Raw genomic sequence first — 13,836 nt, forward strand, 5'->3', positions numbered from 1 at the left:
TTATGAAAACCAAAAAAAACAGACTACTAAGAAAATAACGGGAAACGAAAGGACATACAAATAGGGATCGACCAGCTTTTGAAGATTTATCATGTATATCAGCGGTTTCAATCGATATCCTTAAATTATAAATGTTATTTCTCTGTAGTTTGTGAAAACACATCATTTCAATCCACCATCACTCCTTTTATAGAGCTGTACCGCTGAAATTCTCTATTATTATTTGAAATCCAACTAATAGAATTAGTTTCCACACTTAGAATTAAATTGAAGTGCAGTGTAAAATTTGCTTGATTGATGAAGCGTTGAAAAGTTTCAAATGATTGGTATTTTCTTATTCTTCAAAAATAATAATCGCAGAAAATTAAATAAATCTCAAGCAAGTGAGAGCTTTTCATTTGCTGGACTTGCCGCAAGAAAGCATAGTTTACATTTTGCAGTACCGCGCAGACCAAAATTATAGCAAAAGGCTTGAGGATTACAAATCTGCCCTTTTTTAGTTCTGTTTCAGCCTGTAAGACCCGCCAAACACGATTCTTTGACTTCACACGGATTTGGCTTGCTCTACTTGCGATCGCAAAAATTTTGCGAAACGGCCAACAATTTCAATGATGCCATGCCTCGTGAAAGCTCATCTTTTTAGCCTCTCGACGACGAATAATTTTAAGATCTTTTCTAAATTTAAGTAGGAATAACTCTCTGGGAATAGGACGCTAGAACGTGAAATTTTAATTAAAGATATATAGGAAAGAATTATGATGCACTGTGGTTTCTTATATTAGGAATTTTTTAAAGTTGCGGTTGTTGGCTGCGTGTGTGGAAATAGGACGACATCGGAAATGAGTAGACTGGCTGTGGTGCTGTGTTAATGTGAAGTATGGTGAGGCTCGGAGAATGGGACGGAATAAAGACTCGGACGTGCTCGAGTGGGTTTGTCAGGGACTTCGGTGAAGCGTGGCGCAGAATCCCAAGTGTGGTACCGCTTAAGACCAGGCGTGCGATCGACAACATCGGAGACGGAAGCAACATCATCTCGCTGCGATGGCGATCTTTACGTCTTACAGGCTCGTCGTCCAGATTGTCCTCAGGGTTGGTCCGGTCGTCTAGACTGTTGCAGGAATTCTCTCTCTCTCTCTCTCTCTCTCTCTCTCTCTCTCTCTCTCTCTCTTGAATTGTGTCGCGTCGGTTTATATATATGCTTGTCAAACAATGTGATTTGTCTGTTGTGTGAATTTCGTTGCAGAATGGCTATTTTTTTACGGAATGTAGGTATCCCTACAGAAATATATCATTCTAATTTACTTGTTCGCAAAGGAATTTGTAGAATGATGCTTATAAAGGATCCCCGATTGAGAATATGTGATCCATCAATGTCACAGTGACCGCGCTGGCCTTTTGTTGCTTGGATTTCACTCAATACAGAATGGCCTTGCTGCTCTTTTTGGCTGTTCACGCCAAAAATTTCCCCATAAATCTGACTATTTCCACCATTACTTAATATATTGAATTATTTTTCGCCCTAATTTGCGGGGAATCCCAAGTTTAATATTTCAGATTATATTTTAGGAAAGCAATATATATGCATTAAATTTTTTAAGAAAAACAAAAGTCGGTCCTGTATTTTCAATCGTTTCTTGGCAAACACACTTCACATGGAGAAGCGTTGTTCAAGAGGACAAAGCTCTGAGACGATACCATAGAATGCCATTTTTAAAAATATCCCTCTAGAGGTATACCTAAAATGGATTATAGAATGAATGGATGTTGTCAAGCGAGATGACCGACCGTCGATATGATCGTTGAAACCACACAATGGAAAAGCTTTTATGTGTACTTCAAATACCTTGTATTTGTGAATAAAAAGGATAAAGAATCGGCCGCGTGAAAGAAAATTGTGTGGCACTTGAAAATTTTTGGTGCCGGCATGAGTTGTTTAAGTGCGGGTGGTCCTCGTACGCTCTTTAAGCTGACGATAATCTGCTTATCAGGCCAGGTTGTTTTCAGGTTGTGCGCATTAATGCGTTAACATAAAGGATTAGGCTGTGGAAATTTAACCTGGATATATCTCGCCGAAATCTATTTTATTAAATAGGATTTGGACTTTGAAGTTTACCTCTTTCCTGGGTAGAGGAACTCCCCAAATAGAGAAAAAATGCAACATGTAAGAAATGAACCGAGATCCGATGCGTGCACTTGCAGTGAGAATATGATATTGAAGTTATTAATGTTGTTTCTTAATGATGAGAAATGACAAGTAGGAATATTGAAAAAAATCAACAATGACAAAAAATGACAAGTAGTGGCGGCATGAACGTGTGAAACAAAATGTAAGTTGACGCTGCAATGTCTTGTAATCAAATTTTTAATAAATTAATTAATAACAAATCAAAATTAAAAAATGGCACCACTAGAACTGCTCGCAAAGAGAAGGCAAATTTGCTTCAAATCGGTGGTAAGGGTTGTTCCAGGGTCTGCAAACCCTGAATGCAAAGGTGCGTCTCACCGGGGGCGGCTATAAGAGGCGGGAATAGGCTGCGCTTCCTTCTGTTGCAACAATACCCTGACGTCGCTCCGAACTTCCATAGGCATTGTACATACAGTGCATGCAGCATCGCCCTGTTTTGAACTCTGCTTAATTTGTTGATGTTTTCCTGCGCATTGGGGCCTGGAGGGAATGTCCATTGTCAACTATACTGACGTTTGAAGGGGTATAATTAGGGATGAATACCTGTGTGGGCTTCTCCTAAATTCTTGCATTCCACTGATCATTTCATTGGGGAGTGCAACAAACACATTGCTTGAAAACAGGCAAATAAATGTATATCTAGTGCGTTTCAATAAAAACAGTGGGGACCAGATTCGTGCGACGCGCAGATGTGGCGTCTGGTGGAGTATGGCGCGAAAAAACGGTCACGTGAAAATGCGCGAAAAGAACCAAGTTTTCGTCAATATTGTGGCATAATTTGCATTACTTGTACTAACTGTGTCTTTTGGATCGTAAAAACAAACTCTTGACACCCGTACGGCAATCCATAATGAGTTTTTTGTTTCCCCACATTCAAACGCCATCTTGGATCTTCGTAGTGGAAACGAATTTTGTCGCACATCTGGACCCCGCTGAATAAAAAGAGAAAATTGTTGTCCGTCACCACGACCAGACTAAAACCGCGTTTACACTGCAAGTCAGGGGTGAGAAAATGTCACTGCGCTGCAGTTAGAAAATCTCACCCCGCCACATGTCACTATACCTGGGGTGTCAAAGGTGAGTTTTTCGCACCGCGCAGCAGTGACATGCGGCGGGGTGAGATTTTCTCACCCCTGATTTGAAGTGTGACTGATTATAATTGTGAGTAGCCCAGTCCTATACGACTTTTCAAGATTAAAAATGTTTTATTATTCAATAAGGTACCCCGAAAATGCAAATTCAGAACGCAGGAATGAAACTAATAATGTTAGCCATCTATCTCATTTTATGGGCCCACTTCGGCTTTGCTCTTCACAGAGAAAAGCTTTAACACGGTGTACGCCATAAGTGGTGCCCTTTCTCACTTTCTTATCTCTTGACATGTCATTTTTATGATAATTGACAAAAACATAATTATGTATGTGTTCTTTAAGTGAGAATAAACAAACATAAATAAATATGCATTTGAAAATTTTTCGGATGCTCGTCTTTTAGAATGACTGATTTTTGTTTCGTTCTGATCAATCATTTCTCATTTCAAACAAAATTAGTTTTAATTGCGAGTTGCTTAATTTCATTAACATTTACTCTATTTACATGTAACTCGCAACTGCTCCAGGTTATTCCATTTCATTATCATCATTAAAATAAAAGCAGGACTTCGTCTGATATTCCTCTAATAAAACTGTTGCTTTGCCGTGAGAGACTAAAACTTTCCAATATTCCTGATGATCAGTTCCCACATCGCGTTGACAAGTATGAGTAAATATTGAAAAAAAGAGGCAGAGTGAAATCTCCCGCCAGTCATTTTGTCACTCCTTATTTAAAAATAACGAGCTGAGCTTACGCACTGTCAAGCAAACAGCATCAAAATCAAAAAGCGTAATGATACATTCGTCGTTTGTAATTTGTTTCCACCTTTGATCTTTAGTGGAGGTGATATGATGATGTGCGAGAGGGAAATAATAACGTTGCGAAAATATAATCAAAGGGAGTGCCACGCGGAAAAACTTTGTGATCTTGTTAAGTAATTACATCTCCGCATTTCTGACGCGGAGAATTGACTGTGAATTAAATTGTAAATATGCCAGCTCGCTCCCCCAAATAAAATATTCCCGGGGAGCGGGCGGGCAACAGACCATTCAAATCAGAGTGATACGAATCATACGTCGCACCCTCGTTGCTCTGTTGCACCCCAGAGGGCGAAACACTTTGCGGAGTTCTTTTGTGCGGCGCAGCGTAACTTTGAAAGGATCTAAAGTGTCTCTCACAAAGACCTACACTGAAGAAATTAAAGAGCGTAAAATGTTTTATTTAAAACCCGCAGGTGCGTTGGTATTGCATTTCCTTTAATTGCTTTGAAGATAAAGTTTTTCTTCTTTTCTTCCAATCCAACCATGTATGTATTGAGAAAATGTCACATGAATTCTTAAAAAATACTTTCATTCACAAAACATACACTATTGAAATGGATTTACGTGAGTTTGAAATCATTGTGGTAAACACAAAATGCAAATTGATTGTTAAGGGGAAATGAGGAAAGTTTAGTTTATTGACAGTATTTTTAAAATTTTGTAAAGCAGCTAGTACCCTGTACAGATTTCGGCAGGTGGAAAATTAATTTTTGTGTGCAATAATATCATGAATTTGTGAGCTGTGAAAATTTAAAACGTCCCTTTTGCTGTTGGAGTAAGCAAAAAGCTTCATTCTGTTCTGTAACCCCAGGGACATTGAGGGATTTGCAGTGTCAGAAAGGCCAGGCCGAGTGTTGCTAATATCGCACACGACCACGTAAGCCAGCGTTGAGTGCATCACACATGAGACAGGGGTACGGATTTTGAGCCGAGTTGATGAGATGACTTTTGCCTGTGGATACGGATAATCCCATTTTCAATTTACCAGTTTCCTCATCCACTAGGATACCAGCCAACTGATGAAAAATGCTCTTTACTAGTTGACTAAATTATTTCAGGCACAATTTCTAACGTGAATATTCAAGATATTTTTATACATGCAGAGAAAAACTCGAATTTCTATAATTTCATTGCGCCATCATTTTCAGGACCGATATTTGTGTCGAGTTAAGAGTGTAAAACGCTTTCCGATTTCCGTGCCAAAGCAAACAGTAAATTGCGTCGGCGTCGGCCGTTGGAGGCAGGTGATAGCAAGGCCTGAAAGTTCTCACCTCTGCGTGGTGAAAATGTTTGCTATCAGTTGTTTGGATTCACACCCTGGCGTTTCATAAAAAGGTTGTGTTCATCATGCAGATCATCTGCTCAGAAGTAATCGGACACCCTTGGGCAAACACCTCATCATGCACTGACAAAGCATTTAATGTGCCGGGCAAGAAGCAAAGCCCACCGCAAACATTGCTAGCGCGCCGTTGGCTGGCCCAACACCCATTGTGTCATCATATCAAAGTGACGCGTCCTCGCTCACTACCACGAAAACCCAGGCAAATTCGATCGCGAAGGGGGGACAGCCCCAATGTTTTATCAGACGCTGAAAGTTACACAACCGATGTAACAGCAATATAAATTTTATTTTGACAAATTGATGGGTAAAAAATTAGAGACAGATCCCATATTACTGAATTGAGAATCGCTCAAATGCAGTGCTTGCTGAAAAATGTTATTTCAATTTTAAATTAAAAAACCAGACCTCACTTTAATAAAACAACAGTTAGTTTGAAAGTAGTTTGAAAGTAAGGAAAATAATATCAAAGGAACGCCTGAATTTTAATCATTTAAATATTTATAATTTTTTCAAAAAATGTGTTTTTATTGCAAAATGATAAGGATGAAGGTTTAGTATAGTAATACTGAATTTAAAATTCCCCTTCAGCCTTTTGCCAGGGAAATAAGTGAACATCAGCAAGCGCACGATCAAAAGCGAACTCGCAACTCAGATGGCTATAGTTTGTTCATCCAAGCGTCACTATAAATGTAACACGCGCCGGTGTGGCGGTCCCATTAAAACTCGGTGAGTTGTATGATTTTGATGATTTATTGGCACGGAACACTCAAGCTATTTTGTGGAATACGCCTATTGACTAAAACTGGAGCTACATGAGAATGGATAAACATTTGGTATTAATTTTTGGATAGTTGAAACTATAATTCGCAGTATCTAGGACGAGGCGGACCGGCTTTTTTCTTTGCATATGATTAACTTTTAAAGAGCAAGAATCACGCAAATTAAGACTTTTGAGCCACACTTGAAAAGTTGAATTCATCTGAATCACCAAATACCATCCAATCAGGCCACTCAAAAGCCCCACGTCAATTTCTATGAAACAGTAAAAAATTTCCACAAAACCATTTCCGTTTATTCACATGGAGAATGTTTAAAAATTCTCTCTCAGCATTGATATTTGTTAAAAATTTTTAATACTGTGTAGATTTTCAGGGCGAATGACTTACACAGCGTATTAAGCGGCATTTATTTATATCCACAAATCTCTTTTCACCTGCTCTGTTGGTGGAAAGAACGACACTGTTAAAGTACGACAATGAACAACTACTGGTCCATCATGGAATCTCGGATCTGAAGGGAGCTTTGGCAATCGCGATTTTTATGCTATCAACATAAATATATAATATCGTATTCCCGAGTCGCAAGAGAGAGAACTATATATATATATAATAGAGTTCCTTTTAGACGTGGAAGATCTCTTGCCTATATGCAATATGATCGAAAATTTAATAAGTGAGAAGGATATATCAGTTTTATTTTAAATTAAGCGTTATAAATTTCAGAACCAGGAATTAATTTGACAGATGGATCTTTCAGGTATTTGATAAAATTTTCACGCACAATTTCCTCATTTGCAATTGAATTACAAGAAAAGCACATGGGAAGTTAAATCCTTAGAAATATTTTTAAATTTGCAAATTAGACTGTATGATACATTTGATTTTGTCTTTGGTCAAAAATCGTGCAATGCGCAAAATCAAATGCATCACCTTTATAAATAAGCAAATTGCTCTATTCATAGAACTAATATATTTTTTCAGTGTATTTATTGTGAGGAAACTGTTCTTCTCTTTCACCACTGCAGTGCTTCTGTGGTCTCTCTACTTGGTTTTGCACCCTCTCTTATTAGGTACTGAAGAAAGAAAACTTAATAAAGCTGTTGATTTGACCAGCGGCGATGACAAACTGCCGAAAGTTATTGGTGTGCAAAATGAGAGTGTATTAAAAGTTGATAATACAGTGCTCACTGATGACGATATTTTAAGCCAGGTATAAAAACTACTCACCAAATACACGGTTTTTCTGACTTATTAGTTTTAATCAAAGATAAAGATAAAACATCCTAACGTATTTGTTGCGCACCTTCGCGACAGTGGTCCTCGATTCAACAAGACGTGTGGATTATATGTGAACCCTTTGGACATCCATTACAACAATATTTATTGGCAACAGCAAAAAACGGACAATGAGTCTTATATTCTTTACGGTGCTTACTTCGACGGCAGACCAGCAGCAGGCGGACGGATTATTCGAATTCTCGCCATGATTGACAAAATCAACCTCACAGAAAACGCCAACTGCCTTTTGTGGTTCGGAAATGAAAAGCCTGCATTTTCTAAAGTGAAGCATTAAACAATGTATTGAGTTTTTTAATAACTGTGGCTGCGTCCAGATTTCCCACTCGCTATACATTTGGAATACGAAATGGGGAGCTAAGAACGAGTCTCTTCATCCCTACGTCCTCAGCTGCTCCATACCCAAAGAGTACGGCGACCGAGTGCCAGACTCCGTTACGTTGGTCGGTCGTCCCTGCGACCGCGCCACAAACAATCTCAGGGTGGTGCACAATCCACTCCAGGAAGAATATAAAAAGGATTTTGTCGTTTGCGTAAAGGCGTTGAATCTGAAACATAACGCATCTTTCGCAATCCGGCTTGTGGAATGGATTGAACTGCTCAGAATTCTTGGAGCTGACAAAATCGTCTTTTATGAATTACACGTTCGTAAAAGCACAACCCCAAGTTTGATAATATTTATTATTTTTCAATTTTCAGGTTCACGAAAATATCACTCGAGTGTTGGAACACTATGAGAAAACGTGGAATGTGGAAATAATCAAAGTCACCATGCCTGGACACTACGCCAATATCCCAGATTTAATGCCCACCTATCTAAAGCATCGTGGTGCCAGCAAGCGCCTCCAGGAATTGATTTACTTTACTGACTGTCTCTATCAAAACATGTATCAGTACCAATACGTCGTTTTGCTTGACGTGGACGAGGTTTGTTGTTTTTTTTTAAATTCAGTAGCACACTTATAATTGGCCTTAATAATTATAGGTGATTGTTCCGCGTGGGGAGATAAAAACGTGGCAGCAGCTCATATATGATATAACATTGCCGGAAGCTGTCGCTGCTAAAAATATCACTTACGCTTCTTTCATCGCTCGCAATGTTTACTTCATGGACGATAAAAAAGAGTTGAACGACTGGTACTTGGAAATTCCGAAATACATGCATATGCTGCAGCATGTCCGCCGAGACAGGAATTACATTAAGCCAGGCGGTGGCATCAAGGCATTTCACAACACTGACCTCATTCTTGCACTCCACAACCACTTTGCCCGCGCGTGCATCGGCAATCCTAATCTGAGTTGCCCGAGATACGATTTTGATCTGAAAGACGCACATTTGCAGCACTATTGCACCGCAAGGAAAAATCCTGGATGTACCTCTCCCCGTAACTTAACTTTGGACACAAATGTTTGGAGGTTTAAACATGAATTAATTGACGCAGTAAAGGCGACATTGAAAGAGACAGGATTTCTTAAGAAAAGCAATCTAACTCTTTAGGGGATGTGTGTATAGTTTTTTTTAAACTCTTTTGCTGGTTTGTGACTGAAGAAATAATGGGTTTAAGATTTGCACGAATTATTTAATTTCAAGCAGTTTCATTACACGTCAAATTAAATTATTTTGCTTAAAAAAGTATGTTCTTGGATTTTTCCCTTTCTTGCAGGGCGGCTATTCTAGTTTTTCCCAGAAAATTGTCGAATTTAAAGCAATTCAAAAACTGCACACAAAGTTATTATAAAATTAAATTTAAACTGGTATTATATTGCTACTGTTATAATTGAAATCAGAATGTTTAACATTTTTTTTGGCAAAAAAGGTGTATTTTGTCATTGTAAGACCTGTGTCGAGTTGATTAAAAATTCGGAATTGTATCAATAAAATAATGGTTATTTCCATAGATCTGCGATCCGATTATGTTTATTTTAATAATTTAATCAGTGATATTTTGTAATTAATTGAACTCTTTATTTCACTGATATCAAATCTATACAAAGGAAGTGAAGAAGGCACATGTACAAAGCGAACATGTCGCTGAAACGTCGGCAAGTTTTCAAAATCTGCTAAAAACAATGACCATACAATAAAATTTCCTATGTGAACGACTCGACTGCGATTTAAAGGCTGAAATAGATTTTACTCATTTCCAGATTATTCTGCAAACATTTGCAAGCGTGATTCGCAAAACACGCTAATCAAGCACTATGCGTGTGCTGAAAATATCACACCTTTGTTTCCCGCGTGCCGTTTTTACGCGAGGAGGAAAAATATGCGCAGCGCGTCGACATCATCGCGCCGAGTTCTCGTTGGTTAATTTGGAAAAGCGAGAGCGGCCGGAATGGGTGTTTGTTCTGGTCGTGTTGGGTTTCAAGGCGCTAATGGCTTTATTCGTTGGTCAACAGCCTTTATGCTGGCTGGCTACCGGTCTTGAGCCCGTAGCACGCTGCTCTCAAATTATGCAAAACAGCAGCACCTCTCGACGCTTCTGTGTGTAAGACTTTTATGTGTGCACACGCACCACGTATATAATGTAAAATATTGATCTTGGTGACTGGCAGCTTAGTTGCTTGTCTCATCCATAGCAATATATAGCTGTTAATAATTATACATGAACAATTTCACTGCAGCTGCGACGTGTAGGTGTTTATTTTCGTGCTACCTGTTTAGCTCTCGTCGCGGCTCCAGTGCGCGATGAGGCCATATTTCAAAATCTCTTCAAATACGACACAAGAGGTGAAAAAACGTTGGAGAGTGTTAAGTCAGTTAGAGCCGCACGGACACGCTACCTTTTCTATTGTGTTTGATTAGCAGGGCTGTCCCTTTTCTCGCGAGTGCCTCCAATGAGAAAATCTTTCCTTGATGATCAACCCTAATCGTTTCATCTTTTTATCCATCAGATAAGAAAAATTAAGAAATAATTCGATTAAGTGAATTACCATTAATTTTTCCTAACCATAAAATAGATTTAAAAGTATTTTTCATTTTCATTCCCAATATTTAAGATTAATTTTACGACATAAAAGTAAAATTGGTGTTTGAAATTAAAAAAATCAAGATGAGACAAATGCTAAAGTGCTGGATGATTTTCTCATCCCCAAATAATGAGCTTTTTGCGCACAAAATCTTAAACTCATAAATAAGAATTACGAATCACAAGTAAAAATACCCTCGGTTTTCGAGCACTAGCTGGTTTTTGGAATATTTTCAGACTAATTTGTTTATGATTTAACTGAGAAAAAAGAATTCGGCATATAATTCAGGATTAAAATTTTTATTACTGCGTTTTGCTTTTTTAAATTAGCATGTCTTCTTTAAATTTTCAAAGTTTTGGGGGCCCCAAAGGCATGTTTTGTTCTTTTGAAGGGTTTAAAACATTTTAAATTCAGGGATCGAAACTGTTTTCAAGAGAGCTTGAAAAATTCAAATTTGCAACATTTTTAAACTTCTTGCGATTTAGGTTGTTGGTCCAAAAAAGTCTGTTTGAGGACTTTTTAAATAAAAGAATGCTCACGTCAGTATGCATCTACTATAAACTTTTAAGAAAGGTCAACCGTTTAAATTACTCTAGTTTCTTGTGAATAATGAAAGCTGTTTCCGTTATAATGTGTGTGTTTATTTGCAATTTTTACAAATCGTTCTCCAGTAACCTATCCGCCATAGCAAGGATTCCCTCGATAAATATATAGATATCTCAATCGCCTCACTGTGAAATGCCTTTTGCAACGCCCACCGCCAAAAACGAGTTGCTGTGCTCATAAAAAAGATGATTTTTAATATTTGACAACTGCGATATTCATACAAAATACATTTCCGAGAAAGGAAAACCCTACGAGCAGAACATCTGCAGCAACAAATCATATTGTGAGAGGGAGAAATTCGCGTCGGTAAGAAAGCAATCATCGCAAGCCTCTGTGTGAAATATGGAAATTCGAGTTGCTCCCCCTCGATTCTTATGGCATCAGCATATCCAAGCGAATCATTATTTTCTTTCTTTTTTTGCGTGCGCACGTTTGGCTTCATCTCTCTTATACATTTTCAACCTCCATCGCGGGGCGGCTGCTTTTAGCGCCTTGATTTATGCAGCCGGCAAAGTAAAGCGTGCGCGCCTTTCTTTTCATCCTGCTCGTATTTCTTCATCACACGGCTGGGTGGAGGAAAAGCGACTGGAAAATTAAATAAATCATCAAAGTAGAAGAGCCGGGTGCAAAAACAATTTAACGCCAACAACAGAGTTGTGTTGTAAGAAGTTAAATTGCTTCTCTCACTCGCTCGTTTGCGCTGAGCGAACAAAAGAATGGCTCATTTTCCGAATTAATTAATTTTTTAAGCTGTTGTTGCTAAAAGAGTCATTTCCTATATTTGAATTTGCCCCGTGCTAATCAAGAATAATTAACTCGTTTGCATAAAAATGGAAAGTCACGCGCTATATACTTCTTATTATTTGCTTGTGCATATTGTATAGAACAACTAATTTAAAAATTTGTTTTAACTTGAAATGATACTTCAAAATCCTTGTTGCCAATGCTTAAACATATCATTCAGAAAAGAGTTCAAGCCGAAATGTGTAAGTAAATTTTCAAAAAATGGCTGGAAAATTTTGAAAAGTTAATTTTGTTATGTTAATTTCCCCGAGATAAAAGAGGAACTTAATCGGCAATGCATAAATCCAGGATTAGTTTATAAAATACTCGCTACTTGCTGGTTTGCACCTTTCTAGCATGCGGGATTTGACATAACGGGACAAATGTCTAGCGTTTTCAAAAAGTCCTCGGTGCGGAGGCATAACTGGCCCTTCAGTGGTCTGGGTCCCTGTGCGGCCCATGTTATCCGTTCGCGGTGTGTTTGTTATTGGGACCCGGGTTTCAGCATTCGTGCTAGTGCAGTGCGCGCCCTTCCCGATCCAAGGACAGGGATAAAAAGAAAAAATAGCTGGGTAGCACTATCATTGCTCCTAGAATATGATTGCAAAGTTTGTTTGATTTTAAAATTACAGTCGAGCTCTATCTTTTCCCTGCATATTTTACTTCTAAACAAAGAGTTTCTCCGTACACTGAAGAACAGATTTCGACGAAAGTATTTGATATCTGAAAGGAAAAAAAGCATCGCCATGCACTATACATTTTCGAGACTATTTATGAAATGTGAGTACCTCTTAAACGCTTTCATTTCAATTCGGTTTGTTTCTCCAAAACAAGTCACAGTAAATTTTGAAAAATCAACTAAATCAATTACTTTGTTGAATTTTTTAACAATAAATTTAAACAACTCTTTACTGAAGCAATGTAGAACATTTAACCTTCAACGAAAGAACGTCGTTTCTTATTTTAAATTGATAATTTGATGGGAATAATGATCACTTAATTGAAAAATATATATTTTTCCGTTCTATTAGTGAAAACGGCAAAAACCATTATTGCGTTCTATACATATTAATTGGAAGCACATTTGGCATTTATATGCTCGCGGCTCTCACAAATACACGGAATTTCCTTTCAATCTAATGTGATGATTAGATATGTAAGAGAGTCGATGAATTTATCATTTCGCCATCAGTAAATGAAGTCAAATCAATCAACACAAACAGCAACGAATTATATTTTCATCGATAAACTGAGGGGCGCGTACGTGGCGAAATTAAATTACCAAGCTCGCAATCAAATTTTCGTTGTGGGTGAAACAACAATGAGCGCAAACAAAAGGCGGGCGCATTATTTGGTTCTTTGAATAAGTTCATACGCAAAACGTTGTGTTTATCTTTTCGTTCGGAAAACGCGCGACTTTGTTTGTCTACGGCGGCAAGACGACTTTCTCGGGTTATAAATAAATGATCAGACGCACAAATCACAAATACAGCCGACAAATACACAAAATTCAGCGGGAGTCGTTCCCGCGGCGGCGAAAGAGTTTCCTTACTCGCGGTGCAATGTGTGTGTGTATATCAGAAAAGTTTGGCGTCAGAAAACAAATATTACAATAGCGCGCGCGGGGTTTGTATTGAATTATGCCGGCGTGCCGGCTCTAAAGTTTGCATATAGCTGCCGGCTATTTGAGATTAGTTGATTTGTTGGAAATTGAGTCTCATAAGCTTTATTCCAATATCTATGTGTATCGAGCCGTGGCCGCCCGCCCGCCAACCCGCCCGCCCTTTCGCTGCTGCTGCAGCTTGCCAATCCAATCCGCCGGCAACGCACACCCGGCCGGGTTCTGCGCGCCGTCGACACACAGGATAATTGAAATATTAATACTGTATGAAACAAAAGCGCCCTCAGGAAAGAATTGAAGGGTCGAGCTTATCACGTGCGCCAGAGCAACGCTTCTGCAAA

The 13,836-nt window shown here is 38.5% G+C and overlaps 1 protein-coding gene across 2 annotated transcripts; it reads left to right on the forward strand.

The window, feature by feature from the left end:
• Nucleotides 1–6,144: 6,144 nt before the first annotated feature.
• Nucleotides 6,145–9,415, forward strand: LOC135944468 (uncharacterized). 2 transcript variants are annotated; one of them, XM_065491459.1, is made up of 7 exons: nucleotides 6,145–6,892; nucleotides 6,943–6,976; nucleotides 7,201–7,429; nucleotides 7,487–7,780; nucleotides 7,833–8,159; nucleotides 8,215–8,442; nucleotides 8,501–9,415. In XM_065491459.1, the coding sequence occupies exons 1-7, from the start codon at nucleotides 6,874–6,876 to the stop codon at nucleotides 9,011–9,013; spliced, it is 1,644 nt and encodes a 547-aa protein (XP_065347531.1). In that variant the 5' UTR covers nucleotides 6,145–6,873; the 3' UTR covers nucleotides 9,014–9,415. The 2 variants fall into 2 exon arrangements, with proteins under 2 accessions (XP_065347531.1, XP_065347522.1); XM_065491450.1 differs by lacking the exons at nucleotides 6,145–6,892; nucleotides 6,943–6,976 and having other exon boundaries at nucleotides 7,019–7,429.
• The last annotated feature ends 4,421 nt before the right edge of the window (nucleotides 9,416–13,836 follow it).

This window comes from Cloeon dipterum, chromosome 1, assembly GCF_949628265.1.
Source record: "Cloeon dipterum chromosome 1, ieCloDipt1.1, whole genome shotgun sequence".
Lineage (NCBI taxonomy): Eukaryota > Metazoa > Arthropoda > Insecta > Ephemeroptera > Baetidae > Cloeon > Cloeon dipterum.

Coding starts and splice junctions, on each gene's coding strand:
- LOC135944468 (XM_065491450.1), top strand. CDS start 7,088: ATGATACATTTGATTTTGTCTTTGGTCAAAAATCGTGCAATGCGCAAA. Junction 7,781..7,832: donor AAAAGCCTGCATTTTCTAAA/GTGAAGCATTAA, acceptor GGCTGCGTCCAG/ATTTCCCACTCGCTATACAT. Junction 8,160..8,214: donor TCGTCTTTTATGAATTACAC/GTTCGTAAAAGC, acceptor TTCAATTTTCAG/GTTCACGAAAATATCACTCG.